This window comes from Macaca fascicularis, chromosome 14 (genome assembly GCF_037993035.2).
Source record: "Macaca fascicularis isolate 582-1 chromosome 14, T2T-MFA8v1.1".
NCBI classification, from domain to species: domain Eukaryota; kingdom Metazoa; phylum Chordata; class Mammalia; order Primates; family Cercopithecidae; genus Macaca; species Macaca fascicularis.
In genome coordinates, this window is record NC_088388.1 from 10,577,041 (window position 1) to 10,599,292 (window position 22,252).

At 53.0% G+C, this 22,252-nt stretch overlaps 1 protein-coding gene across 5 annotated transcripts; it reads right to left on the bottom strand.

The window, feature by feature from the left end:
* Positions 1–6,349: 6,349 nt before the first annotated feature.
* SPINDOC (spindlin interactor and repressor of chromatin binding) lies at positions 6,350–21,426 on the bottom strand. 5 transcript variants are annotated; one of them, XR_012423131.1, is made up of 7 exons: positions 21,065–21,426; positions 16,751–17,080; positions 16,520–16,669; positions 16,238–16,363; positions 15,889–16,089; positions 12,364–12,581; positions 6,350–7,143 (listed from the first exon to the last, which is right to left on the bottom strand). XR_012423131.1 is itself a non-coding variant. In XM_015434573.3 (7 exons), exons 1-7 carry the CDS (start codon positions 21,189–21,191, stop codon positions 7,011–7,013), a joined length of 1,125 nt encoding a protein of 374 aa, XP_015290059.2. In that variant the 5' UTR covers positions 21,192–21,426; the 3' UTR covers positions 6,350–7,010. The 5 variants fall into 5 exon arrangements, 4 of the variants coding, with proteins under 4 accessions (XP_015290059.2, XP_005577560.1, XP_015290062.1 ...); XM_015434573.3 differs by having other exon boundaries at positions 12,364–12,421; XM_045372024.2 differs by lacking the exon at positions 6,350–7,143 and adding an exon at positions 11,841–12,015 and having other exon boundaries at positions 12,364–12,421.
* Positions 21,427–22,252: the final 826 nt, after the last annotated feature.

Here is a 22,252-nt window from a genome sequence, read left to right on the forward strand (position 1 = left end):
CAGCTAAGGGGGGGGGTCAGGAGTACAGGGGTGAGAGGGTGGAAGACAAACTGCAGTACTGAGGGGGTTCATGAAACCCTCACTGAGAACGTGACACTTGAGTAAAAACTTGAAGGAGACCGGGTGTGGTGACTCACACCTGTAATCGCAGCACTTTGGGAGGCTAAGAAAAAAAAAAAAAAAGACGTGAAGGAGGTGAAGGCATGAGCTCTGCAGACATCTAGGGGAAGAGCAACCCAGGCAGAGGAGCGTACCTGTCCTGTTTGAAGATCAAGGGGCCAATGATCCTGGAGCAGAGTGAGTGAGGAGGTGTGTGGCGATGGGAACCAGGCCTGGTGGGCTACCGTCGTGGTTTTCCCTGGGAGTGGGATGAGTTGCCGCCGGAGTGACATGATCTCACTGGCTGCTGGGTTGGGAACTGAGTGAAAGGGCATGACAGAAGCAGACCCGGGGGACTAGCAAGGAGGCTTTTACGACAATTCAAGGGAGAGATGCCAGTGGCTTGGGGCCAGGCAGCAGCAGTGGAAGTAGTGAGAATTGATCAGATTTGGGACGTATTTGAAAGGTGCAGCCAACAGGCTTTCGGATGGGTTGGGGTTATGAGAGAGAGGGGTTAAAGATGATTGGCCGGGCGCGGTGGCTCAAGCCTGTAATCCCAGCACTTTGGGAGGCCGAGACGGGCGGATCACGAGGTCAGGAGATCGAGACCATCCTGGCTAATATGGTGAAACCCCGTCTCTACTAAAACTACAAAAAACTAGCCGGGCGAGGTGGTGGGCGCCTGTAGTCCCAGCTACTCGGGAGGCTGAGGCAGGAGAACGGCGTGAACCCGGGAGGCGGAGCTTGCAGTGAGCTGAGATCCGGCCACTGCACTCCAGCCTGGGCGACAAAGCGAGACTCCGTCTCAAAAAAAAAAAAAAAAAAAAAAAAGATGATTGTAGGCTTTCCCACCTGAACAGCTGAAAACACACACACAGAGTACAACTGCCGGGAGGTGTTGGCATTCAGCAGGCCCTTCGGGGTGACAGACTTTCCATCCTAGAACTACATTTGTCCTGAGAATGAGGGTGTTCTCTCTAGGGGAGAAAAGGACTGAGCAGATTTGGTGGCATGATGGCTCTGGGCTGAGGCACCTGGTTTCAGGGAGGTAGGAAGGCAGACACCCCAGGAGGTGTTGCAGCCCCTTCCCTGTCGCTGCACCTGCAAGCAGCCTCAGTAGGGTGCCCCCCTCCCAAGAGACTCCGGTGGCAGAGAGGGTCTGCAAGCCCATTAGAGACCCTCTCCCATCCCAGCCCCCACCTTCTACCACACCTTAGGGGTGTGCAGGATTTTACAGTTTACAAAGGCCCCCAAATGCAGAGTCTCATTTGAGCCACACAGCAGCTCAGCTGTGTGTGGGGTGGAGGTGGGGGTGACTACCACATTTTCTGCAGAGAAACAGGAAGCTCAGATTGCAGGAGCATCTGTTGGAAAGCCTCAGGGCCTGGACCAGACCAGTTCCACCACTGGGGTGCGGCAGGGGCCCAGCCAGTGTCCCCCGTTCCCATTCACACTCCCACATGCTCCAGTTTCTCTTCAAGGAGGGCAGGGGCAACTGTTCCCTTGTCTCAGACTAGCTTTGTCCACAAGCTTTGTCCACAAGAAAGAGAGGATTACCAGCATTGTGATATAAAAAGACAGATATCAGCCAGGTGCGGTGGCTCACACTTGTAATCCCAGCACTTTGGGAGGCCAAGGCAAGTGGATCACCTGAGGTCAGGAATTCAAGACCAGCCTGGCCAACATGGTGAAACCCCATCTCTACTAAAAATACAAAAAATTAACTGGGCATGGTGGTGGCAAGCACCTGTAATCCCAGCTACTCGGGAGGCTGAGGCCGGAGAATTGCTTGAACCCTGGAGGCAGAGGTTGCAGTGTGCCGAGATCATGCCGTTGCACTCCAGCCTGGGCCTCAAGAGCGAGACCTTGTCTCAAAAAAAAAAAAAAAAAAAAAAAAAAACCGCCGGGCGTGGGTGGCTCACACCTGTAATCCCATAACTATGGGAGGCCGAGGCAGGAGTTATCACGAGCTCAGGAGTTCGAGACCAGTCTGGCCAAGAGAACAGCCTGGCCAATATGATGAAACCTCGTCTCTACTAAAAATACAAAACTTAGCCGGGCATGGTGGTGGGCGCCTGTAATCCCAGCTACTCAGGAGGTTGAAACAGGAGAATCATTGGAAGCTGGGAGGTGGAGGTTGCAGTGAGCCAAAGATCATGCCATTGCACTCCAGCGTGGGCGACAGAGCAAGATTCCAACTCAAAAGAAAAAAAAAAAAAGGCATATATATCTGGTCTTCATTCGGGGTTTCTGGCCCAGAACTAAAACTCCTGGAATTTCCTGAGTGATGGGGAGAGAGGAGCATCTTTTGTTATTCATAATGAATCTCTTTTCACCACACCTGAGTTCACACTAATGAGATGACTTTTGGAGGATGGGGCTGGTGGCCAGAGAAACCAACCACGTGATTAGGGGATTGCAACTTTCATCCCTACCCCAGACCTCGGGGAGGGAAGAGGGGCTGCAGATTGAACCAGTGGCCAATGATTTAATCAATCGTGCCTAATGAAGCCTCCATCAAAACCCTAACTAATGGGGTTTGGGAGGTTCCAGGTCAGTGACAGCACCCACATGCCAGGAGCGGGTGGCTCAATCCAACTCCACTAGGACAGAAGCTCCTGTGCTTGGAACGGTTCTGAACATCACCCTCAGTAGCTCATCACCTGTTTGTCTATATCCTGTGTGACATCCTTTATAAACCATTTTGAAGTTCCCACAACCCCCTCCTTAGGTTTGATAATTTGCTGTAATGGCTCACAAAAATCAGGGAACGTAAGTAAATGTAAGTAAACCTAAGTAAATGTTTCCCTAATTTTTTTTTTTTTTTTTTTTTTTTTTTTTTGAGACAAGGTCTCATTCTGTCACCCAGGCTGGAGGGCAGTGGAGTGATCTCTGCTCACTGCAACTTCCACCTCCTGAGTTCGAGTGATTCTCGTGCCTCAGCTTCCCGAGTAGCTGGGATTACAGGCACCCGCAACCACGCCCAGCTAATTGTTGTATTTTCAGTAGAGATGGGGTTTTGCCATGTTGGCCAGGCTGGTCTCCAACTCCCGATCTCAAGCGATCCACCCACCTCGGCCTCCCACAGTGCTGGGATTACAGGCCTGAGTCACCACGCCCGGCCTGTTTCCCTGATTTTTGTGAGCCATTACAGCAAATTATCAAACCTAAGGAGGGGTTTGTGGGAACTTCCAAATTTGGGCTGGTCAGAAGTGCAGGTGACAAGCTGGGACCTAGAACTGGTATCTAAAGCAGGGGCAGTCTGCTGGGACTGAGCCCTTCGAAGACCTGTGGGGTCCGGGCTAACTCTGGGTAGTGAGTGTCAGAACTGAGTTTTAGGACAGCCGGCTGGTGTCTGGAGAGGTGGAGAATTGGTGTGGGCGCCCCCCTCCCCACTAACATTGGTGTCAAAAGTACTGGGAATGTAGAAAGTTTTTCCTTGTTAGGTATCCCAAAAGATCTTCCACACCTGGATCCCAAGGAAGGCAGCAGGAGGTGGCTGGCTTCAGAGAGCCAAGGAGGACTGGGAAGTCAGGGAATGGGTGTGTGGCTCAGCAGTCAGGGGCTTTTTCCCCAACCTCTTCAACTAAACGCATGGTTGGGCTTCAGCACCACATGGATGAAGGTGCCACCACCAGCCCTGAGAGTCACCGACATTTGTGCAGAGCTTCCCCAGTGTTGCACCAGGATGCAGGACCGGGGTCAGGGACTCCAAGCCAGTGTGGAGTAGGAAAGCCCTGGGCAATCCGTCAGTAAGGTCCTTCCAGCCTGGGCTGGAGTCACATCCTCAGCCCCACTTTCTCCAACTCTTTCTTGGAAGCCCAGAGGTGCCACACGCAGTTGCTGGCCACACACACTCACATAGTCCCCAGGGTCCTGGCTGAGGCTGGGGAGACCCCTATAGGCCACAATGTGGGGATGAAGCTCCCACCCACAGTCACTGTAGCAACCACCCTGTGCTGAGAACCACACTCCAGGGACTAGCACGCACTAGAAAAATGTCACACAGGAATACACACCCAGAGGGCACTCGAGAAACATTTATTGAGCACCTACTATGTGCCAGGCCCCAGGCAGGACACTTGGAAAACCAAGTCAATACAACCTGGTCTCTGCCGAGGAGCTCACAGTCTAGAGGGCTAAGCCATTAATCACAGAACAGCAAAGGTGCATTTAGCTTCACAATTTTACAACAAACGTTTACATACGTTTTCTCAAGTGTAAACACCCAGCAACACAGTCATGTTGTTTTAAAAGCACATTGGCAGAAATGTAAACACAAGTCACAGGATTGAAAGGATGGGAGAAAACCATTTGCAGTATTTGAGATTGCAGAACCAGATTTTTAGCATTATTTATTCTTTCCTATCAGGTAGGATCCAAGTTTTGCCAATCTGCGGATCATGGTGTTTGAGACACGGGAGTTCCGTGGCCTGCCTGCCGTCATGCAGTGGGGGAGCCACCCTAGATACAAGGCATCCTGAAGCCTTGGCCACTGCCTTCTGTCCACCACACCTCACTGTCTTTTAATGTCCCCTAGACAAAGACCCTGTACATTTTTAGGCTCCTCCTGAGCTTGTCAGATGGGGAGAAGGGACCATGTCTCAGGAGCCCACCAAGCCGTGAGATCCCTCATATCTGGCTTGGCTCATGGTGACACCCCATCAGGCGAGCATGCAGCACACGCTACCCAGGCCCAGATCCTGCCTGCCTGAGATGAACTTCCTGGTTAGTCTCAAAATCTGGCAGCATTGGCCGGGCACGGTGGGTGGCTCATACCTGTAATCCCAGCACTTTGGGAGGCCAAGGTGGGTGGATCACTTGAGGTCAGGAGTTCGAGACCAGCCTGGCCAACATGGCGAAACCCTGTCTCTACCAAAAAATACAAAAATTAGCCAGGCGTGGTGGCGCACGCCTGTAATCCCAGCTACTTGGGAGGCTGAGGCAGGAGAATTGCTTGAACCTGACAGGCGGAGGTTGCAGTGAGCTGAGATTGCGCCACTGCACTCCAGCCTGGCGACAGAGCAAGACTCCATCACACACACACACACACAAAAGTGGCAGTTTCAGTGTCCTACAGGAATAGGTACCCTCCAAGTCTCACCTGTGCCCCCACTTCTCCTGTGTGCACATTTGTCAGCAGGTGCAGAGGTGTACAGTCCCGCTTATCACAACTGCTCTAAACAGGACAGTGCAGCTGGGGTTTGAGAGGGGGCTGCCTGTGTGCTCCATCGCGCCAAAGGGAAAACCGCACACAGATCTGGCACCTGTTGGTTTAGTTTATGAAGGTAAGGAATCCGGTGAAGAGACCCAAAGTGGCCTCCTCGTGGTCCAGGGAATAGGGGAAACCAGCAAGCGTTTGGGTTTAGTTAGGCCAAGGGTTGGCTGGGATGAAGGTGGAAGCTGAGGGTGCAGGCCTGCAGGGCTGGAGAAGGCGGGGCTGAGTTGAGGACCCCTGTGCCCACCTCACCATCACAGGGAAAGGGAGGAGAGGCATCTTGCCACTTGTAAGCTGGCTCTGCCATTTCACTTTAGAAAGCTCAGGATAAGCGGGGCGCGGTGGCTCACGCCTGTAATCCCAGCACTTTGGGAGGCTGAGGCGGGTGGATCGCCTGAGGTCAGGAGTTTGAGGCCAGCCTGGCCAACATAGTGAAACTCTATCTCTACTAAAAATACAAAAAAATTAGCTGGGCATGGTGGTGGGTGCCTGTAATCCCAGCTACTAGGGAGTAGGGAGGCTGAGGCAGGAGAATTACTTGGAACCTAGGAGGCGGAGGTTGCAGTGAGCTGAGATCATGCCACTGCACTCCAGCCTGGGCAACAAGAATGAAATTGTCTCAAAAAAAAAAAAAAAAAAGAAGAAGAAAAGAAAAAGCAAGCAAGCAAGCTCAGGCTAATTCCCATCTCCCTGGTTGTGAGCACCCCTGGGCTTCTACAGTGACCTCTTCTGGGCAGAGGCCTACCAGGTGAGCCAGAAGGTACAATGTTGAAGAAAATAGTTTCTGATCCCATTTCCAGAGCACAGAGGAGGCGAGGGGGTGAGATGCCCACAGGTGACTGACAGCACAAGTCAGCCTTCGTCCCTGGGCTCCACAGAGGCCTGCCCTGGTGCTGTCCCACCTTCGGGAGAGGTGGCTCCCCGGCTCCCCCTAAGACCATCTTCCAACCCTCCTGCCCCTCAAGGTTGCTCTAGGCAGCCAGGTATCCTGCTAGCAAACCCCTTTCCCCAATGATGGCCCAGACGGAACTCTTAATAAAAAAAAATAATTTATTGTCAACAAAGGTGATATATACAACAGGAAAACAGATGTAAATGAGAACAGGAGTGAATGGGGTGCCCAGGCCCAGCTTCAGGCCTCTGCAGGGGTGGGACAGGAAGAGGTAATGGAGGCCTCCTGGTTTAGGAGCCTGAACAAGTGGGGAGGGGAGGTGTCCCCCGAGGTAGTGGGACTCAGTTCAAACCCCCTTATGACCACTCTTGTGTAAGGCACTGTGCCAAGGGAGAATGGTGGGGAGCGGGGGGAGGGTGGGAGGAGGTCACGGGGGACAGAGAGGTGGGGGTCAGCGAAGGACTGGGGTAGGTGTTCTCCACAGGCCCAGTGCCCTACTGCACAACAGCCTCAACCACCCTTGCCGACCTCAGGCCTGGCCAGGAACAGACACTTTTCAGTGCCCCGAAATAACAGTGGATGTTGCCCCAGCCCCCTCCTGCCCTGGCACTTGTTTCTACTCTCTCCACCAGATGGGTGAGCCAGGCAGCTCTGAGTTATAAGCCACAGGGGGACGCTGCCTCCTCCCTCCCCCCCCCCTCCCTCCCCAGGAAAGCAAGAATTTACACCCCATTCCCTTTCTCTGGCTTCCCCGCCACAGTGGTGCTGGATTCTGACAGAACCGTGGGCCAGTCTGAGGTGTCACCTGCTCCCACACGCTTGGTGCCCTGGGGGTGCCTGGACCAGTCTTGCAGGAGGCTGACCGCTGGGGGCTCCTCCATCCGCACGCGGATAACCTGGAGATCCAGTGTCCCGCGGAGCCCCGGAGGGGGAGCTGGGCAGGGATGAGAGCAGAGAGCAGTCAGAGCCTCCCAGACACCCCACCACGAGGATGCTCCCTGGAAGCTCTGCAAACTGTACCCCCATTTCCAGGGCTTTCATTATGTCCACAGCCCAGTGCCTGGCATGAGGGGAAGTCCAAGGATGGCAGGAAGCTCCACTCCTGGGTGATCAAGGACTGCCACCGGCTAGAAAATGAGGCTCACAGCCTCCCTAGGGATAAGCCACATGAAGCCAGGCAGCCTTCCTCCTGCGTGTATTTCGGCACAGGGTGCCTGGTGCTGCGTGCCTCTCCCCGTAACTCCTACCTGCAGCCAACTCCATTTTATCTCAAACTTACTGGGCATCCTAGCCTAACGCGTTCTGCCTGAGTGGGGCAGAGGTGATGCGGTGGGAACACCCAGAACAAATCTGAGGCATAGCTGTGCCCACCAAGGAGTTCATGAGGGACTACACAGGGTGGAGAAAAGACCCCTGGTGAACTTCCACCAGGCTCTTCATCTCCTGAGTGTCAACACCGACATCACCAAGATCAGGCGTCCACCTTAGCAGTATGGAGAAGGCACTCACTGGCCTCGAGGCAGACGAAAGAGGACTGAGGACTGCCGTGGCTGCACGCAGCCATAAAAACCAAGCATGCAATAGGGATGTGTGCAAAAGTTACGTTACAATAGGGCTGGGCGTGGTGGCTCCTGCTTGTAATCCCAGCACTTTGGGAGGCGAAGGTGAGCAGATCACTTGAGGTCAGGAGTTTGAGACCAGTCTGGCCAACACAGAGAAACCCTTTATCTACTAAAATACAAAGAAATCAGGCAGGCATAGTGGTGCACCCCTCTAATCCCAGCTACTCGGGAGGCTGAGGCGGGAGAATTGCGTGAACCCAGGAGGCAGAGGTTGCAGTGAGCCAAGATCACACCACTGCACTCCAGCCTGGAAGACAGAGCAAGACTGTCTCAAAAAAAAAAAAAAAAAAAAAAAGTTACATTACATTGAAAGGCAAAAACAGAAAATGGTGATTTCAACTACTGCACTGTCTATATTGGGAAGGATTCATTTGTGTGTGTTCCTTTTCTACCCTGTTTTTAGAGACACGATTATTTACAATGTGGCAGAGAAAACAGGTACAGTTTTGCTGTGCAATGTGCTGGAATTTAAAATGACTTAGTGGCTGCCACGGAACTTTTAACACCTACCAAATTCTATTCTGTGTTCCCAGAAGCTGGTTTGTCTCCCCGATAAACTATATGCTCCCTGAAGGAACACTGAATCCCATTTGTTCATTAATTCGACAATAATTCATTGAGCACTATCTGCCCAAGGCTGTTTGGATTGCCAGGGGTACAGCGGCGAATGGAGCTGCCTAAGTGGCCTTCTGGGACTTCACATTCTAGTTATCAGAGCCAATAAACAGGATAAACAAATAAAAAATGCAGTAGGTTATATATGGACAGACGCAAAGTAGCAAAGTACACCAGGGAAAGGAGATAGGATAGCAGAGAGCTGACAGGGGACTGGAGACACAGAGGGAGTGAGGAGCCAGCTGGGCAGACGGGTGAAGAAACAGTATTTTGAGCACAGGGAAGAGCAAATGTGGACCCCCTGGTGGAGCACGCTGGCTTCCCCAGGAACAGCAAGGCCAGCGCCTGTGCAGGGAGTGGGGTGTGGGGTAGAGGTCAGGAGCCTGGGGGGAGCGCACTGGTCACCATGAAGGCTCTGGCTTTTATCTGGAGTGCAACAGGAGCAGCACAGGAAGGCCGGGAGTAGAGGAGTGACTGGATCTGACTTGTGTTCTCAGTAGGGACACTCTGGCTGCTACAGGAGAGCAGAGGATAGCGGGCAAAGCTCAGCAGCCAGGAGACCTGGCTTAGCTTTGTTACAGGAACCAGGTGAGAGCAGGCCCCGACTAGGGCAGTGGCAGTGGATGTGGTGACAGCAGTGTGAGCTCTGAACTTGTTTTGGAGGATCGACTGCTGGACAGATGCTGGGTTGGAGAAAGAAGAGGATGACTGTGTAGGTGTGGCCACAGCAAACTGAAGCCTGGGGCTGCCTGTTCACTGGGAAAGGGAAGATTGTGGAGTCTGTGGGTGGGGTGCATTGGGGAGACTGGGGGTTCTGTTTCAATGTGCCGAGATTTTTTTTTTTTTTTTTGAGGCAGAGTCTCACTCTGTCGCCAGGCGGCAGTGCAGTGGCACAATGTTAGAGATCTTTTAGACAACCATGTAGAGACGTCACCTGGGCAACTGGAAAAGAGGATGGAACCAGGAAGGAGCAGCCAAGGTGGGCATTATGAGCACACACATGGCATCGAAAGCTGTGAACCTGGATGAGATCTCCCAGGGAGCGCGTACGGACACTGACCTATGGCTGGGGATACTTAAGCACTTACTCATTCACCAAACACATAAGCTGGGCCTATGCTGTGCCAGGCACTGTTCTGGCTACTGTGCATATCACAGTGCAGGAAGCAAACACCGTAACCTGCAGACCCTTACATTCTAGAAAGGGAAAGGCAGACAACGGTATGACATGTTCCAACTCTGGGAGCTGAGAAGGAGCGGCAAGAGAAACTGAGAAGGAACAGCTAGTGAGGGAAGAAGAACACCAGGCGAACAGCTGCCTGAAAAGCCAAGGGAAGAAAGCTGTCTCCAGGAAGGAGTGATCGGCCCACTGTAACCGCCAGATCAGAAAGAGAAGGACCGGCCAGGCGCGGTGGCTCACGCCTGTAATCCCAGCACTCTGGGAGGCCGAGGCGGGCGGATCACCTGAATTCAGGAGTTTGAGACTAGCCTGACCAACATGATGAAACCCTGTCTCTACTAAAAATACAAAATTAGCTGGGTGCGGTGGCGCATGCCTGTAATCCCAGCTACTTGGGAGGCTGAGGCAGGAGAATCGCTTGAACCCAGGAAGTGGAGGTTGCAGTGAGCTGAGATCGCACCACTGCACTTCGGCCTGGGCGACAAGAACGAAACTCCATCTCAAAGAAAAAAAAAAAAAAAAAAGGACTGCCAGGCACGGTGGCTCATGCCTGTAATCCCAGCACTTTGGGAGATCGAGGCAGGTGGATCACAAGGTCAGGAGTTTGAGACCAGCCTGGCCAACACAGTGAAACCTCATCTCTACTAAAAATACAAAAATTAGCTGGGCGTGGTGGCAGGCGCCTGTAATCCCAACTACTTGGGAGGCTGAGGCAGGAGAATCATGTGGAACTAGGAGGTGGAGGTTGCAGTGAGCCGAGATCATGCCACTGCACTCCAGCCTGGGCAACAGAGCTAGACTCCGTCTCGGGAAAAAAAAAAAGAAAGAGAAGGACCAAGAACAGACTATTGAATTTTATGGAAGTCAACGGCGACCTTGCCAAAGGAGCAATTTTCGTGTGGATTGCTGAGGATGAATTCCAGAGAGATGGGAGGCAGCTGCTACAAAAAACACAGTCCGGCTTTACTGAAAAGGTACAGGGACAAATGAGACAGTGGCTACAGGGACAAGGGGCTAAGAAGGAAGAAATAATAACTTTGTATAGGCTGATAGGGAAGACCCAGGGGGCAGTGTGACAAGGGGGAGGTAGGATGAGCTTTAGTGACGAGGACAGGGGCTAGCTTTTGCTAGGAGCAGTTCAGTTACATGAGCTAGAGAGAAGGCATGGAATTCAGCCTGGGTGCTGGAGGGAAGGGAGCTGGGGGCAGGGGACACTGCTCGAAGGCAAGGTTCTGAGTGGGCAGAGTGGAAATACACCAGGCTGCCAGGTGTAATGGCTCACGCCTGTAATCCCAGCACTTTGGGAGGCTGAGGTGGGCAGATCATTTGAGGTCAGGAGTTCAAGACCAGCCTGGCCATCATGGTGAAACCCCGTCTCTACTAAAAATACAAAAATTAGCCGGGTGTGGTGGCGGGCGCCTATAAGGCAGGAGAATCACTTGAACCTGGGAGGCGGAGGTTGCAGTGAGGCTAGATTGCACCATTGCACTCCAGCCTGGGTGACAGAGACTCCGTCTCAAGAAACAAACAAACAAACACCCCTGTGAAACTCACACTCACACTTATGTACACGCATGCTCGCTCTCTCACTCCGCTACCTCCCTGGTCCAGCCTGCAACATAGGATCTGGCCCAGGTATCCTAAGCCAGATCCCTAGGTTCTACTCAAACTAACATCAGTGAGGGCCACGCGTGGTGGCTCATTCCTGTAATCCCAGCACTTTGGGAGGCCGAGGAGGGCGGATCACGAGGTCAGGAGATCGAGACCATCCTGGCTAACACGGTGAAACCCCATCTCTACTAAAAATACAAAAAATTAGCCGGGTGTGGTGGTGGGCGCCTGTAGTCCCAGCTACTTGGGAGGCTGAGGCAGGAGAATGGCGTGAACCCGGGAGGTGGAGCTTGCAGTGAGCCGACATCGTGCCACTGCACTCCAGCCTGGGTGACAGAGCGAGACTCCGTCTCAAAAAGAAAAAAAAGAAAGAAAAAGAAAAACACCAGCGAGACAGAGAGGCTCCTCTTTCCATTACTTGTCAGTGGGTCACTGTGGCCCACCTCCTCTCCTGGCCTGGATACTGTCCCCATCCTTCTCCGGCAAGGTCCTTAGAAAGTTCTAGTCTTCCCGGACCACCTCACATTCACATTCATCAGCTCAGCTAACCTGACCATGGGTGGCCTTTTCCAACTGTTAAATCCATGATTTTTACACCTCTAATGTTTTTTAAAGTGTCAGGATCTTTATTTAAATAAAGTCTTCAGAGAACTTCAATACGTACATAACAACACATAAAGTAGAGACATTCTGGTCGAAGCCTCACAGGTTTCTGAGAAATCTGTCCAAGCTTTAGGTTCGTGAGACCGTCTGAAACCACAGGTCCAGAGCCTCTGCTCTGCAAAAAACCGCCACAGGGGCCGTGGTTTTTAAAGATTTACTGCCTCCAGCCTAAACTCCTGGACACAGAGTTTTGGAGGACAAAGGCTGTCTCACTCTCGCCATCTCCCAGGGTGCTTCCCTTGGGCACAGCCTCCAGGAACACTTGTGAATCACTTAGGTCTCTTCTGTGGTTTCCCAAGCATCTCCAGCCTCCATGAAGGCTGCCACTGCTGACAACACCCGACAATCGCCTCTGCCCCTCTCAGATCACTCAAGCAGCCTGCTGAAGCCCCTTCCTCTCAGACTCTGCCCACTCACCCCAAAGAAACCTACAATCTCAGGGATTCTCTTCTCATCTACTCACCACTCCAGATAGGTGGAGTTTGCGCACAGGGTACCCCAGGACTCGAAATGAAGGCTCCCTTTCGAGAATGAAACCAGAAGACCCATTAGACAGTGGAAGAGGTCAGCCATTTAGAGCAGGGATCCACCGGAGAGAACCAGGAGACTCGGGACACGTTCAAGTCCAAGCAGCACACACGGTCTCAGGGAGCCAGGAATGGAATGTGACTCAAGCTGAAACTTGAGACAGTTAAAACTGTGATCTATGTGAAGGGGTGAGGCCTGCCTCGAGATCAGAAAAAGGGGGGCCCAAATTTAGGCAAATAAATAAAAGCAGCTACGCACACATGCGAACACACAGGGAGCTCTCTCTGAAGGATACCAACCAAATTAAGAGTATTATAGCAGTGAACACAAAGAAAAACCTTGTGAGGGGTGAGTGGAGTGTGACTAAAGGAGTGTATAATACGCTGACTTTTTTTTGTTTTTTTTGTTGTTGTTGTTTTGTTTTTTGAGACCGTCTAGCTCTGTTGCCCAGGCTGGAGTACAGTGGTACAATCTGACTGGAGTACAATCAGAATTTATTGCAGCCTCAAATTCCTGGGCTCAAGTGATCCTCTTGCCTTAGGCTCTAGCCTTAGTAGGGACTAGAGGTGCACACCAACATGTCCAGTTAATTTTAAAATTTTTCTATAGAGATGGAGTCTCCTTATGTTGCTCAGGTTGGTCTCGGATGCCTAGCCTCAGGCAATCTTCCCACTTTGGCATCATCCCAAAGTGCTGGGAATGACAGGTGTGAGCCACTGTGCCTAGCCAAGGCTTTTTTCTTTATGCAAAAAAGCACACCTGTCATCCCAGAACTTTGGGAGGCCGAGGTTGGAGGATTGCTTGCGCCCAGGAGTTGGAGACCAGCTTGGGCAACACAGGGAAAACCTGTCTCTACAAAAAATTTAAAAATTAGCCTGGTGTGGAGATGCAAGCCTGTGGACCCAGCTACTCAGGAGGCTCTGGCAGGATTGTTTGAGCCTGGGAGTTTGAGGCTGCAGTGAGCTATGATGGCGCCACTGTACTCCAGCCTGGGCAGGGTCTCTATCTCTTTTTTTTTTTTTTTTTTTTGAGACGGAGTCTCGCTCTACCGCCCAGGCTGGAGTGCAGTGGCCGGATCTCAGCTCACTGCAAGCTCCGCCTCCCGGGTTCACGCCATTCTCCTGCCTCAGCCTCCCGAGTAGTTGGGACTACAGGCGCCTGCCACCGCGCCTGGCTAGTTTTTTGTATTTTTTAGTAGAGACGGGGTTTCACCGTGTTAGCCAGGATGGTCTCGATCTCCTGACCTCGTGATCCGCCCGTCTCGGCCTCCCAAAGTGCTGGGATTACAGGCTTGAGCCACCGCGCCCGGCCTTAGGGTCTCTATCTCAAAAAACAAAAACAAAAACAAAAACAAAAGCACATCTGCTTTTCGAGAGCCCTATTCTCAGGAGAGCCTCCAGCCACCTCGTTGGCCATCATCTATGGCTCTAGTTCCAAACACACATTTCAGACAAGTTGGTACAAGGAGACATGCACCCCTGACCCACTCACTTCTTCAAGAAGCATTTCCTGACCGCCTATAAACTATGCTTGGCATGGAGAGGTGAACAGACGACTAGGCTCGGTCTCTGCCCTGCTGGACTACATTCCAGGCTCATCCTAATTCTGTCTGCTGGGTCACGTGTGGTTGGCAGAACGATGCCCCTCACCCCCCACCAGATGTTCATGTTCTAATCCCTGGAACCTGTGAATGTTTTGTTACATGGCAAAGGGGAATGAAGGCTACAGATGAAATTAAGGTTGCTCATCAGCGGACTAAAAAAGAGATTATCCTGGACTATCTGAGTGAGCCCAATATAATCATGAGGGTCCTTGAATGGGGAAGACACAGATAAGCCGGAACCCAGGGCAGTATCTGAGAAAGACTCTACTAGCCTCTGCTGGCTTTGAAGATGGAAGGAGGCCACAAGCCAAGAAATGCAGGCAGCCTCTAGGAGCTGGGCAAGGCAAGAAAATAGATTTTCCCCTAGAGCTTCCAGGAAAGAACATAGCCCTGCCAACACCTTCGATTTTAGCTCAGTGAGACCCATTTTGGACCTCTGACCTCCAGAATTGTGAAATAAATTTGTGTTTTGTTTTGATTTTAGGGAGGGTCTCATTCTGTCGTCCAGGCTGGAGTGCAGTGGTGTGATTGTAGCTCATTGCAGCCTTGAACTCCTGGGCTGAAATAATCTTCCTGTCTCAGCCTCCCAAGTGGCTGGGACTACCGGCACAAGCCATGTGTGTTGTTTCAAGCCACTACATTTGTGTGATTTGTTACAGCAGCAAATAGGAAACTGACATAAGGACCATGGGGAAGAAGGAACCATTTCTTTGAGAAGTGGTTTTCCCTTTTGGAAAAAGGAATGGACATCTGCCTTTCTCTACAAGCTATTTTTGTAAGGGCCAAATAAACTATATGTAACTTCTTCTTTTTTTTTTTTTTTTTTTTTTTTGGAGACAGGCTTTCACTCTGTTGCCCAGGCTGAGTGCAGTGGCACAATCTCACTGCAACTTCTACCTCCCAGGTTCAAACGATTCTCCTGCCTCAGCCTTCCAAGTAACTGGGATTAGAGGTGCCTGCCACCATGCCTGGTGATGTGCCCACCTCTGCCCACCTCAGCCTCCCAAAGTGCTGGGATTCCAGGCGTGAGCCACCGCGCCTGGCCTTGTATGTAAGCTTCTTAAACTCAGTAGGACACCAAACAACACAAGCACCTACGGCTATTATGAGGCAATTTACTGAGCTGGTGTCCCCTGGAGGTGTCTGTCCACTGCTCATCTCGTCTATTCCCTGGACATCTAACTGAATTGTTGAGTGGCCCCATCTGGGCCTCAGCACCACCAAGGTAAGGTGGGCACCCCTCAGGCTCTAGCTAGAACAAACTGCCTGTATGGAAATCAGTATCAGTCTCCTGGGAAACACTGGCCTTGGTCATTGGAAATCCAATGACCAATTCCAGGAAACAAGGAAACACTAAGAAAAGCCCACCTGGCCAGGTGTGGTGGCTCACATCTGTAATCCTAGCACTTTGGGAGGCTGAGGCAGGTGGATCACCTGAGGTCAGGAGTTTGAGACCAGCCTAGCCAACATGGCAAAACCCTGTCTCTACTAAAAATACAAAATTTAGCCAGGCGTGGTGGCGCGCACCTGTAATCTCAGCTATAAGGGAGGGTGAGGCAGGAGAATTGCTTGAACCTGGGAGGCAGAGATTGTAGTGAGCTGGGCTTGTACCACTACACGCCAGCCTGGGCAACAGAGCAAGATTCCGTCTCAAAAAACAAACAAAAAAAGAAAAGCTCAGCTTTCGGGCCAGCCTCCCTCATCATTCAGATCCCCCTGTCCCGGCCCCATGTCCCAGGAAACCTGGGCACCACCCACCCCTACCCTGGGCTCTGCCACAGAGCAGCCTCGTGGAGGCCCGGCCCAGGAGCGCTGCCTGAGAGGCCTCCACTGTGCTTCCCTCTCAGGAGGGCTCACCTGGAGAGGGGCTCTCTGCCTGGGGAAGGCCTCCTTCTGCCTCTTCCCTGTCTTTGGGTGAGTCCTTGCTGTCTGGGCCCCTGAGCTGGGTGTGGGAGAAGAGCTGCAGGACGAAGCCGGCGGGGAAGCTGCCATCAGTGAAGTGTCGGACCTCGGCTGGTGCTGCGAAAGTCTCTGTGGGTGAGTCTGGTGATGGGGGCTCTGGAAGGGAGGACAGGATGGAACTGTGAGTGAAAAAGGCCTCAGGAGCTGCAGGCGCCCTGTGCCCGAGCCCTGCTCCATCCTCACTGACGCGGATCTCCTCAGAGCACCCGCCAGAGCCCATGCCTCCCCCGGGCCTCCCCTTCACCTGGGTCAGGGTCCAGGTTTTTGGTCATAGGTCTGCCTCTTTTCTTTCTGACTGGCTCTTCCCCCAGGGGCTCCTTCCATCTCTGACCACGGGGCTTCTTATTTCCTGGCTCTGTGGCAGGGACAGCTGCAAAAAGAAAAGACCTCATACCCTTTCTAGGAGGCCATCCTCAAACCCTGCCACCCCAGGGGAAGATACTTGCCCAGAACACAGGGCCTGTATTTCACCCTGTCCCCAAACCCCCACCTCCACCGGGGCTCACTGGCTTTTCTGCTGACTAACCAGGAAGCTCGAGGGGACGGAGTCCCCTGGGCCGGCTCCTTTTAGGGAGGGATGGGTTATCCTCAGAGTCAAGGAGAACGACGATTTCGGCTGGCATTCTGGCAGGGTCTGGGTTGGAGTCTGGGTCTGGATGGGCATCCTGGCCTGAGTCTGCAGGGAGCAAGAGCACAATGAGCTTCCAGTGCCCCAACAAATCCGACTTCTCCCTTGGCCCACCCCAGGCCCAACTACCTGAGTTGGGTGGGGACGGCTGCTCAGCTCTCACGTCTTGCAAGAGGGCTACCCCTTCACTCCAGGCCTCCAGGATGTTGCTCTTCTCAGAAGGGCTCAGGTCCAAGGTGTGAGGGTGCTGCTCCAAGATGTGTGTGCGAGCCGTGTCGGCCGAGGGTGCCCGGATCTCAGCGCCACACACCATGCACAGCGCCCGCCCGCTGCCTCCTGGGCTGCTGCCCACCAGGAACTCCTGCTCCCAAGACACTTGCTGCTTGGGCTCCTCACAGCCATCACTGCCTGCCTCCAGTGGGCTGGGTCTAGGTGGTGGGGTCTTCTCCTGTTGGGTCACTGCGAGGGGAGAGGGGAAGGGTGTAATCACGAAAGGTGCCCACAACCAACAGCACTTAGCACGTCTCTAGACTCGGTGGTTTGAGTGGGATGGGGGAGGAGAGCATTTCTGTCCAAAGTGTTCTTCTTCCTTCCCCTGGAGCCCACGAGGCACACACCACACTCAACACAGCCAATGTGCCTGGGATCCCACGACCCTCGTGTCTATACTTCCTCTGGATCTAGTCTTGGACCTTAGGACTACACATACTTTCCCAACAGGCTGCGTTCTTGCAGGTCTCCAGCTTTTGCACATCTGTCCAGACCACCGATTTGGCTGGGCAACGTTGTCCCTGCGAAGCTTTCTGGAAACCCAATCCCTGACAATAGATTTCATCCACATCTGACTTCTACGCTTTCTTGAGGGTGAGGAAGGTAAATTCTTTTAATTTTTAAATGTTATTTATTTTGAGACAGAGTCTCACTTTGTCACCCAGGCTGGAGTGCAATGGTGCAATCTCAACTCATTGCAGCCTTGACCTCCTGGGTTCAAGCGATCCTCCTGCCTCAGTCCCCCAAGCACCTGGGACTACAGGTGAGTGCCACCATGCCTGGCTAATAATTTTTTTTTTTTAAAGAGATGGGGGACTCATTTTGTCACCCAGGTTGTATAGTACAGTGGTGTTATCATAGCTTACTGCTGCCTTGAACTCCTGGACTCAAGGGACCCTCCAGCCTTAGGCACCTGACTGGCTAGGGCTACAGACAGATGCATGCTATCACACCCAGCTAATTCACAACAACAAAAATTTTGTTTAACAGATGGGGTGTTGCTCCGTTGCCCAGGCTGGTCTTGAACTCCCGGGCTCAAGCAATCCTCCTGCTTCAACCTCCCAAAGTGCTGGGATTATAGGCATGAGCCACCGTGCCCGTTCTAAAAGCCACCCCGTCCCCTCAGAACTAGCCTCCCTTCTCAGTGCTCACAGAGCACTTACAGCCATGGTTCCACTCCAATTGCTGCCTGATACCTGCTCTTTGTGCACACAGACCATAAGCTCTCACAGAGCATCAGCCCTTTCCAGTTCAGCAAGGAAGGCAGCCTTAGACCTGCATCAGCCTGGAAGCTCAGTGCTTTTACGAAGTGCCCATGATCCTTCACGGCTGCATCTCTCTCCTACCCTCCAGAGAGGATGGGACAAAATTAAAACACAGGAGGCCCTAATACCTGGGGGCTGCATGGAAGAGGTGGTATTAGAAATAGGAGCCTCGGCCTGCATGGATACAAGAGGTGGTGTCTGAAAGAGATACGAGATACGCCTTCTACCTATCTCTCATGCGACCATGGGCAGAAAACCTGACCTCTCAGGTGCAATCGGCTTTCTTCCCTACCAGTCCTCCAAAACAGCTCTCACCCAAGTCAGCAGCGCTAAACTCTGTGCTCAGTTTCTCAACTTCGTCCTCTACCCATCACTTCTTCCATCTTGATTTTCATCACTTGCGTCTAGGGCATGACCTTCTGTTGGTTCTTCTTTTGCTTCCCTGGCACTCCTTCTCAGTTACGGGTGCTGGTTCTTCCTCATCTCTTCTCAATATTCCCTCTCTTCCTCTGGGTTGTTGCTGAAGAACCATCTCCCCTCACCAGAGCACCCCATTCCCCTTATGGATCATCTCCAACACAGCACACATCACCACCTGATACTTGTTTTTGGGATGTTCACTGCTTGTCTCCTCACCACACCATAGAATCCATGACCATGGCCAGGCGCGGTGGCTCACACCTGAATCCCAGCACTTTGGGAGGCCGAGGCAGGCGGATCACCTGAGGTTGCAAGTTCGAGACCAGCCTGAGCCACAGGGAGAAACCCCATCTCTACTAAAAATACAAAATTAGCTGGGTGTGGTAGCGCATGACTGTAATCCCAGTTACTCGGGAGGCTGACACAGGAGAATCACTTGAACCGGGGAGGTAGAGGTTGTGGTGAGCCGAGATTGTGCCATTGCACTCCAGCTTGAGCAAAAAGAGAGAAACTCCATCTCAAAAAAAAAAAAAAAAAAAAAAAAAAAAAAAAAGAATCCATGACCACACAGATTTCTGATGTTTTACATCCATATCTCTGGCATCTGTATCTGCATCTCCCGGCATGCAGTGACATTTAGTAATGTGTGATGAGGGACTGACTCGGTTTCCAACCTGCCATCACTGGAGTTTCCCAGGACTCAGTTCTTACACACTTCTCTACTTCCCTCTCATCCCACTGTCTGCCTGCTGGCAATTTCCGTTTACGCCACTAGCCAGATACTCCCAGGAAATCTAGGCTCATGTATCTGACTGCTTAGTTGACCTCTCCACTTGAATATGTCATAAATAGGCATCTCAAACTTAATTATATTCAAACTTTCATTCCCAGTTTCCCATGAGCACCGCAGCCTTCCCCATCTCAGAAAATGGGAAGGCTGTTCCTCCAGTTGCTCAGGCCAAAAACCTTGAATTCAATCTTTCTTCCACTCTCCACTGAAATCTTTCCAGCAGCTTGTGCTGCCGGACCTTTGCACTTGCTATTCGGCCTGAAATGCTCTTCCTGCAGATACCTGCAAGGTTGGCATCCTCACTTCCTTTGGGTCTGTGCTCAAAATTCACCTTATTAGAGAACACTTTCTGAACCACTCGATATATCCAATTAAACACCCATTCCCCCTTTCTCCTTGTCCTGCTTCAGTGATCTCTGAACCATTTATTGCCACCCAACATACTATACATGAACCTATTTCTCTGTCTTTAGCCATTGGTATATATATGTTCTTCAAGAGTAAGGTTTCAGCTGCTCTGTTTACTGCTACTACTTCCCAGCCTAAAAACACTAGCCTAAACAGCCTAAAGTAGACGTCCAGTGAATATTGGTTGAATGAATTCACCTGTCTATTCCCACCCTAACAGTGGGGGTAAGGCCACCCTTGCAGGGTTGAGAGGATTAACTGAGACAGCCTCTGACAATGCCCAGTGAACACTCAGCAAATATTAGCAGAAGTAGGAAAACAACCTGTCTTTTGGACTACATGCTCCGAGAAGGGAGGTGACCTTTATTTCCCTCATGAATTTTATAACCCTTCCAGTTCCAAAAAGGATGAGAGGCAGTGCAGACAGACATCATTCTGTTCGGCTGAGGTTCAATGAATGGCCTTGCTGCTCTCAACCTCTTCTGGGTACTGTCCCCCCAAAGAAAAGGCGGGTGGGAGAATGGAAAGATATTTGCATTTTCATGCATATTAAGTCTCCCACAAAGATGGCTCTTTGTTTTCTTATGGTTTGCAAGTTCCTGAGGACTAGAAATCGGCGAAGGGGGAGGGGAGAGCGAGTGTTCTCAGACTGTTCTTCCCATCCCCTCCCAAAGCTAATCTCATTCTAGCACTGCACTGCTTTTCCAAACTAGCTGTTGTATGCAGTCCCATTCATCCCTTCTCTCCAGAACCTGACACCTGTGGCTCCTGCAAGTGGAAGGCCCGGGAATGGGGATGAAGCGGGGCGGTGTGCAGGAAAGAGTCATGCTCGGGGAGTCCTTAAAATTCTCCTGGAGGTCGGCAGCGGCGCCCGCCTGTAGCCTCGGGCCTATAGGCTTCGCCGCCCCTCGGCCTAGAACACAGCCCGGCCGTTGTGCTTGCGTGAGACGGCGGCCTCAACCACCCAGCGCCTCTGGGGATCCGGCCTCCGGTGCTGGGCCCGGGAGAGGGGGCGCCTGGGCACCGGAAGATCCGGAGCGTGCGGGGCGTGGATCGAAGTCTCCAGACCCTGGGCGGGGGAAAGGGGGAGGGAGGGGAAAATCGGGGAGGCCTGAGCTTCCAAACCATGGTGGGGGAGGTGCAAGAGCGCGTCCTGGACCCAGATCCGAGAGGGAAGCCTGGGCCCCAGGATGAAGGGGATGAGAAGGTGCCCGGGTCGCGGACCCGACTGGGGAGGGACGACCCCGGCCCCGCACCGTGACGCGGAAGTGGGATCCCCTCCATCCTCACCTCTGAGCATCGGCTCGGGCCGCGGAATTACGGCCACCACCATGGCCTCCTCCTCGTCCTCCCCTTCCTCGCATTTGAGCGTCACCTCGAAGCAGTCGAGTGCGGCGCCCTCGGCCTTTAGGGCCATGGTGCGGCCGTGAGCGATAGCGGTGGCCGGAGAACTGGCGCGCAGGCTTCGCCGCGCAGCCGGCAACCGCCTCCCGCCTCCTGGCCGGAACAACGCCGGGCCCGCTGCCCGCTCCGCGCAGCCCCCTCCCCGCCACCTGCCCGCCTGCCGCTCGCCGGCCGGCGCTGCAACCGGCGCGTCCGGGCCTCCCCGAGACCTCGGCGCGTCGGGAGCCCGGGCGGGGAGGGCTCAATCCGGGGCCCCTGCCCCCCGCCGCTCCCTTTTATGGAGGCTCATTGTCGGCGCCCGCCCGGCCGGCCAGCCGCGGACCCGCCCCCGATCCCGCGCGACCAATCGCGCGTGGCCCCGCCCCGGGCACGCGGCCCCGTTGGAATCCCTCGACCCAGGAGGCGGCGGGAAGGGCCGAGCGGACCCGGGGCCGCCCAGTGCGCGGAGGCAGAGGGGCCCCCAAAACCCGCACCGCGGACGTCTTAGTCGACTGGCCAAGCCCGGGGGTTTCCCTCCGTTCAGAAGTCGTTGGGCGTTTCTGCTGGCGTGGAGAGCGCTACCAGGTGCCCCCGGATTTTGATCCGGAGTCGCTTTTGCCTTTCCGTGGACAAGCCTTCCTCCGCCAGCAGATGCCCCGGGCAGGAAGAGAAGCGGTGGGGGAGTGGAAAGGGCCTTGGTATGGAAGCGTAGAGACCGAATTCCTTCTCATGTGCCGGCTCTGTGGCCATGGGCACATTATCTGTTTTATTAGACCGGCTCATCGTTTCTTTCAAAAAGCATTTCGGACCTTTCTGGGAAGGCAAAGAAGAGGAGCGGAGTGGACTGTGAGCGGACGTAAACCACCCCGATGGGTATGATTTCCATTTTTTACACGTGAGTCCAGAGATTTTGTGACCCTCTCCAAGGACATACAGCAATCCCTTGAGAGCCCCAAGACCAGAGTCCAGTTGCCATGACATTGCTTCCCTATAACCACACTCTGGGTGAGCTTTTACTTCTGTGACATGGAATGTGCATCTCCCTCTTCTATAGCAACCCTCATGAGATTTCAGCTCAGAAAATGCAAAATGTCT

Bases quoted from the DNA above. Each gene is read 5' to 3' on its own strand.
- SPINDOC (XM_005577503.3), bottom strand. From the start codon at position 21,191: ATGGCCCTAAAGGCCGAGGGCGCCGCACTCGACTGCTTCGAGGTGACG. The intron at 17,081-21,064 runs GTGAGGATGGAG...CTCCCCTCGCAG, and splicing joins GCCCGAGCCGATGCTCAGAG to TGACCCAACAGGAGAAGACC. The intron at 16,090-16,237 runs GTGAAGGGGAGG...CCTCCCTTCCAG, and splicing joins AAACCTGGACCCTGACCCAG to AGCCCCCATCACCAGACTCA.